Here is a 12,066-nt window from a genome sequence, read left to right as displayed (position 1 = left end):
GGGCCCAAGCTGTGGGGAGGACGACTGTTAATTGGCACAAAATGAAGAATTCAACACCTGCGTTCACAAATCCATATATACCCCTATTTATAATCCGGTCGCACACAGCGATGATCAAAGAGGCTTTCCTGGCCCTTCATTGAAGATTCTTTGTTTCCACCAAAAAAATGCATCAACGAAATGCATCAAAGAGGCTTTGATTTGCGAATTTATATCTCAATCCTTAATCATGTAGTGACAGTTGACATACAAAATAGAATGATAGATCAAGGTTTCAATAACTATATTGAATACAATTTAAATTCCAATAAAAGACATGACAAATCAACTTTTCAGTTTATAGATATACAAATACATGTATTTGGTCAAAAAAATAATAATACACATGTACACAGAATATACTAAACTACAAAAAAAAAAATTACTCCTCCAAATTGAGCCTACAATTAATGATGTGAGTTTTGTTCCTCTGCCAACTCCATCTAGAAGCCAATTGGGACTAATGGGAACGATAGAACATACTAGCCACCAGATCCAATCAAACCTTAGCATGGGAAAGAAACGCTTAAATGGTTCAAACAACCGAGTATGCAACTCAAAGGGAAAGCTCACTTACCTACCTGAACAATGGATACAATAATCTACCAAATGTACAGTTAGAAGTGGTGTTTTCGAAATGAGCATGCCAATAGCGTCTGTGGTTCAGCAAATTTGGAAGCATACAGGGTGGAGAGTGGGACAAATTGGCATTCTTCAAGAATCTGGGAATCGGTTGTCAATAGCTTTTACCATAGTCTTGGCTGTCTTTGTTCATTTGCCCGTGTTCGATATCTTGAGTGGTTTGTTGGCCTTCACCACTGGAGGCAGATTGGTGCTGGCCAAAATCACTGCTGGGCCCACTGGTCTCACTAATTCCTTGTTCTAGCTCTTGGCTTTCTAGTGCTAACTTTCTAAATTTCAACATGTCTTCCTTGTATTCACGGGTACTGTATTGTGTGCTTTCAGAGGAACTGTATATCATACTCTGACCTGGTATAACTCCTTCATTTAATTCATCTGGAGAAAGATTGCCTTCCAAAGCTCTAACTACCTGCTTTTGATCAAATATTAGAATAAAATAGCAAAGGCTGAACTATGGTGTTTATATGGGTTTCATACATAATCAGCATTTGCAAAGTCAAATGATATTATTGTGTATATAGTCATGCATTGTTCAAGTTTTGCCGTTAAATGAGATAATAGTTTTTCCTACTATAAAGTCATAAACAAGAACATCTGTGTGGAAGAGGGTTTCCTTTTCCACCATAATTTATCAAATACCTCCATGTTTACAGTAACCACACATCTTCACTACCATTTCTAACTTCTTTGACCTGTTATGTTATGGCCATTCCTAAGTGCTAATAGTTTGAACTATTCAAGTAAAAGCCAACCATAAAACCAAGAGAACCTACCAGGGATTGGTGGTTTGATCCTAGGCCTATTGTCAGTTGGTCTCGACTGATGTAAAACCAAAACTAAACGGGTCATTTTAGAACAAGACAATTTCAAAGATGATCTAAAACCAACGCTTGAACCATCCTTCCAAAGTAATAGCCTGGCACACCAAATATATATGCATATATTTATATATATTAAGAGGGGTCCTACGCGACTCCATACTCATAGAAAGATATTTGAATTGTAAAGAAAAAGGAGGATGCAAACAAGAAAAATAGACCTATTGCATCAGCTGAAACTAACTTCGGAACTTTGTAAGATTACCTGGCTCATTTTTGGCCGACGGCGAGCAGAATGACTCACAGAAGCAGCAGCGCAGGCAATCATACAAGCCATTTCGCTGGAGTTGTAATCATTCTGCAACCTTTCATCAACAAGACCATCAAAGTTTCCCCTTTCCAATGCTCGCGCGAGCAAAGGCCTTGCCTGAAATTCAATAACAGTGTCTATAATATTTCCGGGCCATTCAAGCTTTCATAGTTACAAAAAGTTTCACAGGGAGAGAGCAGAGCAGAGAATTCTCCATGAAAGCATATAGCAAGATTTGACAAAAGAAAGCCATAACATAAAACGGATAGGTCATGAAGCAACTGCGTTATCTTCTAATAAGATACAGCCATATTACAACAAACTGATGCAGATGAACTGCCAAGAATTAGTAGTGAACATATTGTATACGCACCCACTCAACCATGCTATCATCAGTGAAGGAATGAGTTTTATCAATGGGTTGGCGTCCAGTAATCAATTCCAATAGCACGGCCCCGAATGAGAAGACATCTGACTTATCACTGAGCTTTCCACTGGATGCATATTCAGGAGCCAAGTATCTGAATATGTAAGGTAATAGGTGAAAAACTGTTAGTAAATCAACCACTACAACCTTTCAGTACAAACGTAGACTGCATGGAACCCATAAATCAGGAAGTGACGCAGACTATAAATCAGGAAAATTAAACATCGGCCACACAAGTACTTGTAGTAGAGATGAAAGAAGAAATAATCAGGCCAAGAGGAAAACAAGATTTAACGAGGTTGAAAGAAAGAGCATCCATCCCCAATGGCTAATTTATAACCAACATGTCTCAGAGAAAAAGTAATCTCACACCACAGGAGATTTGAAGTTTTCTTCGGTCAAAAAGTAATTTGAAGAGATTTATAGATTTAATACTACCCGACGATGAGAAAAGGTAGACTGGCGATCAAAATCTAATGTTATGTAGACGTGTCTACAACTTCTACTTGTGGAATGTCCAGCCAACTTTATGCCTATATCTTCGGAGAGTTTTCATCTTCACTAATGAGAAAATTACATAAGCACAAGATTACACAGTTTTCATCTTCACTAATGAAAGAATTACATAAGCACAAGATTACACAGCTCAAGTTTATGCGCAACCAGAGCCATTTGTATCCAAACGGATACCACTTGTACAACTTATCTCAACCTAGAAGAGATCACTCTAACCCATTAGCTATTTTCACTCTTGAACACAACTCACCCTACTCCTATACACGAAGACCCGCTCTTGCTCTTGGCTTTCTAGTGCTAGTTTCTGAAACTTCTTCATGTCGTCCTTGTATTCATGAGTGCTGTACGTATTCCATGCTTCCATAGGAGCTGTAGACCATACTTCGACCTGGTATGAACCCTTCATTTAATTCCTCTAGAGAAAGAGTGGAAATGAAATCATGAGATTGGAAATGATCTCCTTCCAAAGCTTGAACTACCTGCTTTTAGTCGGTTTGAAAATGAAATCAGCATTTGCAGAGTCAGATTGAAAATGATTAAATATCTTAGGAATGTCGACAATTATTAACCATACAAGTACACTAGGACAGTTCTACCAAACAGAATCTACATGCATCTGTCCCGAAACAATGATCTTCTGTTCCACCCTTGTTTATAAAATACCTCATGAATACAGTAACAACACATCTTGACTACCATTTGCACGTTATTCGAAAGGAAGCTCTTATTTCATGGCTATGCCTAAGTTCTATATAAATATATATATATATATATATATATATATATATATAGATATTCAAGTGAAAAACCATAAAAAACCAAGAAAACCTGCCCTTACACCAGATTGGATGATACTATCGATGTAAAATGCAAGCTAATCAGGTAGAATGAGGAGACATCCAAAGCCGATACACCCCAACTCCTGAACAACCTTACAAAGTTAGAGCCAGGAACACTTTGCAATATACAGTAAAGAAAGTTGGAATCTCAATAAGCGAAAAAATAAATATCCACTTTTGAGGCCTAGCTAAGTATTCCAGACTCACATTAGGACAATTGGATTTTTTGAATATAAGGAGGAATATAAATAAGATCGATGGACCTATTGAGTGAGCTCAACTTACTTCAGAACTTTGTAAGACTACCTGGCTCATTTGTGGCCAACGTTGAGAAGAATGACGGATGCAAGCAGCAGCATAAGCAACCATACAAGCCATTTCACTGGAGATGTAGTCATTCTGCAGCCTCATGTCAACAAGGCTATCAAAGTTGCCTTAACCCAATGCTTGCCTGAGCAACGGCCTTGCCTGAAATTTAATGACAGTGTCTAATCCCATTCAAGATCGCTTATAGCCACTCCGAAGACTTGACCACTGCTCTATACCAAGAGAAACCATTCAGCAGAACAACTGACCATCTTAATATACGAGTAAAACTAGCATGTCATGAACCAATAATTATTCTTTTTACAATGTATAATAAAACAGCCATAACTCAAACTGCTCTATTACCACGAAGTAATAAACTGCACAATTAGTTGTGATTATGTGGTATACTAACAACCAGCAATAATATATCTACAGTAGTAGCAGCAGCAAAATCCCAACAGCACCATTCATCAATTAAACTTAAATGATTGATTAGAAATAGCGACTGCACCCCAAGTTTGTGAAGGTTTTAATAGCCAATAAGGTCATTTGGCCAACTGGTTTTGTGAGTTTCTACAAGGGAAGGAGAATGAACAGTGAAAATTGGAGAAAGTTAAGTAAAAAAAAGAGAGAGCTTATGGAACCAAACTTCACATCGAAAACTGCTTTTCCTCAGAAGTAACATGGAGACAAATATTCTTCAAAATCTAGGGATGTCTAGGTTTCAAAGGACTTTGCAGATTGTAAATATCTTTCCAAATGAGTGAGGTATGTTGATTGGCCTGGAGGAAGGTCAAATTAGACAGAAAACTGGGGTAGTGCTCTGTTTCTTGAAGATCAGTTGCTTTTGGAGCAGCACAGTTTAGGAATCCAATGGAATGATCAGTAGAGCAATTGAATCAAAGAGGCTTTCCTGGCCCTTTAATGAAAATTCTTTGTTTCGGAAAAAAAAAAAAACATCAAAGAGGCTTTAATTTGAGAATTGATATCTCAATCCTTAATCATGTAGAGACGATTGTAATAATAGATAGATCAAGGTTTCAAGAACTATATTGAATACAATTTAAATTCCAATAAAAGACATGACAAACCAACTCTTCAGTTTATTGATATACAGTGCACAAAATACATGTATTTGGTCAAAAAATAATAATACAACATGTACACAGAGATTTCACTAAACTACATTAAAAAATATTCCTTCTCCAAATTGTGCCTGCAATAAATGATGTCAATTTTGTTCTCTCTGCCAACTCCATCTAGGAGCTAATTGGGGACTAATGCGAATGATAGATTTTGATATGAACATACTAGCCACCAGATCCAATCAAACTTTAGTATGGGAAGAAACACTTAAATGGTTCAAACAACCGAGTATGCAACTCAGAGGAAAGCTCACTTACCTACCTGAACAATAGATACATTCACTTTACCAAATGTACAGTTAGAAGTGGTGTTTCCAAGTAAGCATGCCAATAGCGTCTGTGGTTCAGCAAATTAGGGAGCATACAGGGTGGAGAGTGGGAGAAATTGGCATTGTTCAAGAATCTGAGAATCGGTTGTCAAGAGCTTTTACCATAGTCTTGGCTGTCTTTGTTCATTCGCCCATGTTCGATATCTTGAGTGGTTTGTTGGCCTTCACCACTAGAGGCAGATTGGTGCTGGCCAAAATCACTGCTAGGCCCACTGGTCTCACTAATTCTTTGATCTAGCTCTTGGCTTTCTAGTGCTAACTTTCTAAATTTCAACATGTCTTCCTTGTATTCACGAGTGCTGTATTGTGTGCTTTCAGAGGAACTGTATATCATACTTTGACCTGGTATAACTCCTTCATTTAATTCATCTGGAGAAAGATTGCCCTCCAAAGCTCGAACTACCTGCTTTTGATCAAATATTAGAATAAAATGCCAAAGGCTGAACTATGGTGTTTATATGGGTTCCATACATAATCAGCATTTGGAAAGTCACATGTTATTACTGTGTATATAGTCACACGTTGTTTTGCCGTTAAATGAGATAACAATTTTTCCTACTATAAAGTCATAAACAAGAATCCATCATCTGTGTGGAAGAGGATTTCCTTTTCCACCATAGTTTATCAAATACCTCCATGTTTACAGTAACCACACGTCTTGACTAGCATTGTAACTTCTTTGAAAGTTTGGGGGCTCTTATGTTATGGCCGTTCCTAAGTGCTAATAGTTTGAACTATTCAAGTAAAAGCCAACCATAAGACCAAGAGAACCTACCAGGGATTGGTGGTTTGGTCCTAGCCCTATTGTCAGTTGGTGACGTAAAACAAAAACTAAATGGGTCATTTTAGAAGAAAGCAATTTCAAAGATGATCTAAAACCGACGCTTGAACCATCCTTCCAAAGTAATAGCCTGGCATAGCTTATGATGCACTTCAAGAAAGACAAAATTTTAATAAACACACCAAATATATATGTGTGTGTATATATATATATATATATATATATATATATATATATATTAAGAGGGGTCCTACGAGACTCCATACTCACAGAGAGATATTTGAATTGTAAAGAAAAAAGAGGATGCAAGACAAATAGATCTATCGCATCAGCTCAAACTAACTTCGGAACTTTGTAAGATTACCTGGCTCATTTTTGGCCGACGGCGGGCAGAATGACGCACAGAAGCAGCAGCGCAGGCAATCATACAAGCCATTTCACTGGAGTTGTAATCATTCTGCAACCTTTCATCAACAATACCATCAAAGTTTCCCTTTTCCAATGCTCGCGCGAGCAAAGGCCTTGCCTGAAATTCAATAACAGTGTCTATAATCTTTCCGGGCCATTCAAGCTTCATAGTTACAAAAAGTTTCACAGGGAGAGAGCAGAGCAGAGAATTCTCCATGAAAGCACATAGCAAGATTTGACGAAAGAAGGCCATAACAATAAAACGGATAGGTCATGAAGCAACTACGTTATCTTTTAATAAGATACAGCCATATTACCACAAACTGATGCAGATGAACTGCCAAGAATTAGTAGTGAAAATATTGTATACGCACCCACTCAACCATGCTATCATCAGTGAAGGAATGAGTTTTATCAATGGGTTGGCGTCCGGTAATCAACTCCAACAGCACGACTCCGAATGAGAAGACATCCGACTTATCACTGAGCTTTCCACTGGATGCATATTCAGGAGCTAAGTATCTGAATATTTACAAACAAGTAACGGGTGAAACACTGTTAGTAAATCAACCACTACAACCTTTCAGTACAAACTTAGACTTGATGGAACCTATAAATCAGTGTTGAAGTAATGCAGACTATATCGATCTTACCCAAAAGTTCCCATAACCCTTGTAGAGACATGAGTATCTGTATCTAAGGCCAACTTGGCAAGTCCAAAGTCTGCAACCTGAACAAAGAATACATACAATACATAATACATGTTAATATTATCTGCATTTGATAAGAAATAAAAAATAAATTCAATAACTCCTCTTAAGAGTATATCGTCTTGTTTGGAAACTAAGAAGAACAGATAGGAAAATTTTACGTTTAAAGTTATCCCGTAATATCCAACTAACACGCATTTCTTTGCTTTTGACATGTGCAGTGGCAGATGAAGGAAAACAAAGTCATCAAGGGTCAAGATTTTGGTGATATAGTAACAACTCTGGACTTCGTATATACATAATACATGCTTCTCTCCTTTTCTATTTCAATTGTAGTTATAAGCAAAACAAAGTCATCAAGGATTTTCATCCCATTACCAAATTGACCATCATGTCTTCAAATTAACTAATTAAGTGTCTAGTTTTTAATTTTTTACACAAAGGTTTGTTTTTCAGATTTAGTGTTTATGAGATTACTTTAGTCATCAAGCTTTATCGCTTTGTGACCAACTATGCAGCAAGAACATCATAAGCTTTATACATTTGAAGTTTTTGATGAATCATATCAAAATGTGAAAGCTATTACAACCTACCTTTGCCAGCTTTTTGACCAACTATGCAGCAAGAACATCATAAGCTTTATACATTTGAAGTTTTTGATGAATCATATCAAAATGTGAAAGCTATTGCAACCTACCTTTGACAGCTTTTTGACCAACTATGCAGCAAGAACATCATGAAATTTATATATTTGAAGTGAATGAGGAATCATATCAAAATGTGAAAGCTATTACAACCCACCTTTGCCTCAAAATTGTCATCTATAAGAATATTGGCCGCCTTGATGTCACGGTGTATGATCTTGGGATGACCTGAAGATATCGCTCAAGAGTAGTCAACTTGCAAGGCAAATAACAGCACAGAAAATTTGTATGTAGTTTCCAAAATAAAAAAGCTAGCACTCAGAGAACTTACAGTCCTCATGGAGATATGCCAATCCTTTTGCAGATCCTAGAGCAATTCTCATTCTTGTTGGCCAAGTCATAGTTGGTCGCCCCTTTCCTGCAAAGTTTTTCTTTGATAAGATTCTCTCAGAGACCAGACTGCCCTTTTTTTATTCTTTGGTGATTGTAGGAAAACAGCGAGGAATATAATAAACAAAAACGACCGAAAGGACTTACCATGCAAGTGAAATTCCAAGGTGTTGTTGGAAACGAACTCATAAACAAGTAATCTCTGGGCCCCACTAATGCAGTATCCAACCAGTGATACAAGATGTCTGTGATGGACACGATTAATGACTTCAACCTCTGCCTGGAATTCACGCTCCCCCTGTCCACTCCCAGCTTTCAGCTGTTTAATTGCAACCACTTTCCCATTTGGAAGAATTCCTTTATGGACATAACCAAAGCCTCCCTGACCAAGAAGATTGTCGTTGGAGAAACCATTTGTTGCCATGACTAATTCTTCATATGTAAATGTGCTTTCGGAAAATCCAAAGGCTGGGGGCGGTTTATCTGATCCATAGCCACTACCGGTTGAAGATGGTTTACGGGAATCAGTGGGCATTGGAAACATTTCTACTTTGTCTGCTGAAGGAGGAGCATAGTTCTGTTGCAAGTTTTGAGGTGGGCCTTTTAATTGGTCATCTGGAGAAATCACACGGCAACAAGAATGACAAGGATCAAATGTCACCACTAGTGAATAATGGAAGTTTCACATATTAAAGAGAATTAATAGATAAGACGTAACTGTGAGTTTTGGATCAGTAAAAAGTGCATTGAGATAACCAAAAACCAGCTGACATGTTAAAAACATATTTACAAGTATTCACTGATAAAACTAATACAAGCATAAAAAAGTAAATGTAAAGCCTGTCTAAATATGCAGGAGCTGGCATCACCTGTAACCTCTTCACTTTTTTGCTCTCCCTCAATGAACCGCATGACAGTTCCTACCAAATACTAATTCAATGAAGATGTACAGAGTACCGAATTTCCCATTCAAACCAATTATATGAATCTTGTACAGCAAATGCAAATAAGTCTACAGCTAGAAAAAGTCACGTCATAGTGCAAATGGTATCCTCTTATTCCTTTATAATATACATTTAATTCATCAAACGGTCTTGAAAATGGTGAAAGCACATCGCTATTAAATCAGTTCTCAATAGTTGGAATCTTCACAACAGCTGGTTCATGCAAAGGAAGATAAGTTTGGTAAAACAAAGAGCCCAGACTTTACTTCCATACAATTCATCCTTAGAAAGTTAACATCATAGGTATGGCCATATGGGAAGATAAAAACATGGCTAAACATATAAGGGATGCACAAGACTGCTTTCCTTTGCTTAGGGTCTATGTGGTCTGGATGCTAATTGAACGTTTATGACTTTGTATTCAAATTCATAAGCTTTCATGCAAACGAATGTCGGACACTATTTTTCTCACTGAAAGCAAGGCGAAAGCCAATTTAGCACGAGATCGATGGTAGTTGTCTTCCGACACTATCTAAGATGAAGCAGGTCTTCCGACACATAGAAGAAACCATTCTGTTTTCCCTAGTCCAGAGATCTATAATGGCTGCTTGGTGGGGAACGAACTAGCTCGAATGAAAGCAAGTGAAGTGTAACCAGATAAACATGTATGGAGACAACTAAATCATCTGTTAAACTAAAGATATTAATCCCCCAGTGGCAAAGTCAGCGCTTATAGAAAATCAGGAAAAATTAAATGAATGACTCTCTCACTACTAGAATCTAATAGGATCAATTTCACATCAAATTTAATTCGCACAATTCCACTGGCATTAGGACCTTAATTAGATTAACTCCACTACTGATATGCATTTCAAATATACGGCTATACGTATTGGTTTATCCCAAAAACAAAACTTCAATATGCAACAACTTTGAAACGACTTGAAGATTTCTGCTGATAAGTTCTGATGAATTATTACCTTTGGGTTGTTGACCTGACTCATTAGCTCTCGCCAACCTGTTCTTCCGTCTCCGATAGACAAAGAAGATAATGGCCACTACAACAAGTACGCTGAACCCTCCTATCGCAACTCCGACTATAACCCCGACCGGCGTGTTCCCCGGCGGCAAGTTTCCTATGGGCGGCGTATTAGATGTCGACGCCGGAGGTGGCGGCGATGTGGTGGAGTTGGTCGGCGGCGACGCGGTGGAGTTGGTTGGCGGCGGAGTAGTGGTAGGAGCAGTAGCGTTGGCCGGCGGAGGGGGAGGAGGTGAGGTGGAGTTGGTGGTGGACGGGGCCGGCGCCGACATGGCCGGGGAGGTTTGAAAGGTAGCGAATCGGAGGTTTTTGAATTGGACTTGGTGAAGAAGATGCAGAGTGGGTGAAAAAAGAATAGTCACACACTCACACACATGGGGAAGGTGAATGGTGTAGATTGTAGAAAAGATGAACATACGTGTGGGACCCGGTTTTGCTTAAGGGAGAATTTCTCGGGGGAGGGAGACCGTTTGTACCTCGTGTTTTAAGATTCGTATTGCATTACGTCATAACAGAAAATATGAGCTGGATTTAATTCTTCTGACCGGGATAGAAAATTTTTATGTTAAAATTATTTTTAATGGAAATTACAGATTCAAATCTCATTATCATCGGGATGAATGAGATTGGTGAAGTGAATAAGGAGAAATACAAATTATAAAAAAGTTTTATGAAACTAAGGACTCTTTGGGGAATTTGATTCTACACCTAAATTCACACACCCCTTTTAGAATAAACTCATCCTTAAGAGTGTTTTAATATACACCAAAACCAATTAATTAGGTTTATTCAAAATATTAAAAAAAAACCTATTAAATAGAATAAATATTAAAACCCAACATTATTAAGAATTACTAAAGCTGCCACTATCAAATTCCCCATTCAAATTAAAATCCAGGTTTGCTGCCGATGGAAGTCATGAAACGGCTGCTCATAGACGTTGCCTGGAATTACTCAACCCTTGATTCCAACAATTGAAAACTCTCCTCTGGGTTGGAGGTTATGTAATCTCCATATTCAAAAGTCTAATCTCTACATTCAAAGCCGATATCAATATCTCCACAATTATGTTTTTGATTTCAAATTGTGATTGTGTGATTGTGATATAAATGGATCGCACAGAGGTTGGTGGGTTGCCTTTGTTCAACTGCATATCCCTTTAATCTGATTGGCACGGTTGATGAGCATTGTGTTTGCTACCTATTCAATACGTGTGTGTCTTCCTGACGAAGAGGTATTTGTTTTGTGATTTTTCAGGGTTTATGCTATTGAATAGATATAATAGACTCTACAAGTTCTTGATTGCATTTCTCAATAGTTTCTACAAATTCTTGATGGCTAAAGAATACTCCCACCTAGAGTTTATGTGCTATCTAATAATAGGAATATCTCTACAAAAGGATTTTTAATCACGTTGAGAAATCTACGAAATCTAATAGGAATATCTACACAAACCTATCTACTAAAAAATAGCAAATATATAGATCAAATATGAAAGGAAGAGATCGATATACAATAATTAAGGCAACTAATCTTTTTAAATAAGGAATGTCTACACAAACATATCTCCTTAAATAAGGAATATCTACACAAACATATCTATTAAAAAATGGCAAATATATAGATCAAATCAGAAAGAAAGAGATATACAATAATTAAGGCAATTAATCGTTTTTAAATAAGGGAAAAGAAATTGATTGTATTAAATTCTAATTTGTGTTTATAACTGATGCCATATTTAAATTCAAAAAAAAAAAAACAGCTATATTTAAGGAA

The 12,066-nt window shown here is 37.4% G+C and overlaps 1 protein-coding gene across 2 annotated transcripts; it reads right to left on the bottom strand.

The window, feature by feature from the left end:
• Window positions 1-522: 522 nt before the first annotated feature.
• LOC112187441 (proline-rich receptor-like protein kinase PERK1) lies at window positions 523-10,672 on the bottom strand. 2 transcript variants are annotated; one of them, XM_024326228.2, is made up of 8 exons: window positions 10,232-10,672; window positions 8,455-8,922; window positions 8,249-8,335; window positions 8,075-8,145; window positions 7,217-7,293; window positions 2,183-2,330; window positions 1,765-1,926; window positions 523-1,090 (listed from the first exon to the last, which is right to left on the bottom strand). In XM_024326228.2, exons 1-8 carry the CDS (start codon window positions 10,560-10,562, stop codon window positions 776-778), a joined length of 1,659 nt encoding a protein of 552 aa, XP_024181996.1. In that variant the 5' UTR covers window positions 10,563-10,672; the 3' UTR covers window positions 523-775. The 2 variants fall into 2 exon arrangements, with proteins under 2 accessions (XP_024181996.1, XP_040370637.1); XM_040514703.1 differs by lacking the exons at window positions 523-1,090; window positions 1,765-1,926; window positions 2,183-2,330 and adding exons at window positions 4,980-5,777; window positions 6,520-6,681; window positions 6,938-7,085.
• Window positions 10,673-12,066: the final 1,394 nt, after the last annotated feature.

The sequence above is a fragment of the Rosa chinensis genome, chromosome 2 (assembly GCF_002994745.2).
Source record: "Rosa chinensis cultivar Old Blush chromosome 2, RchiOBHm-V2, whole genome shotgun sequence".
NCBI classification, from domain to species: domain Eukaryota; kingdom Viridiplantae; phylum Streptophyta; class Magnoliopsida; order Rosales; family Rosaceae; genus Rosa; species Rosa chinensis.
Note: the sequence above shows the minus strand (reverse complement) of the source record. Positions and strands in the feature narration are given on the sequence as shown.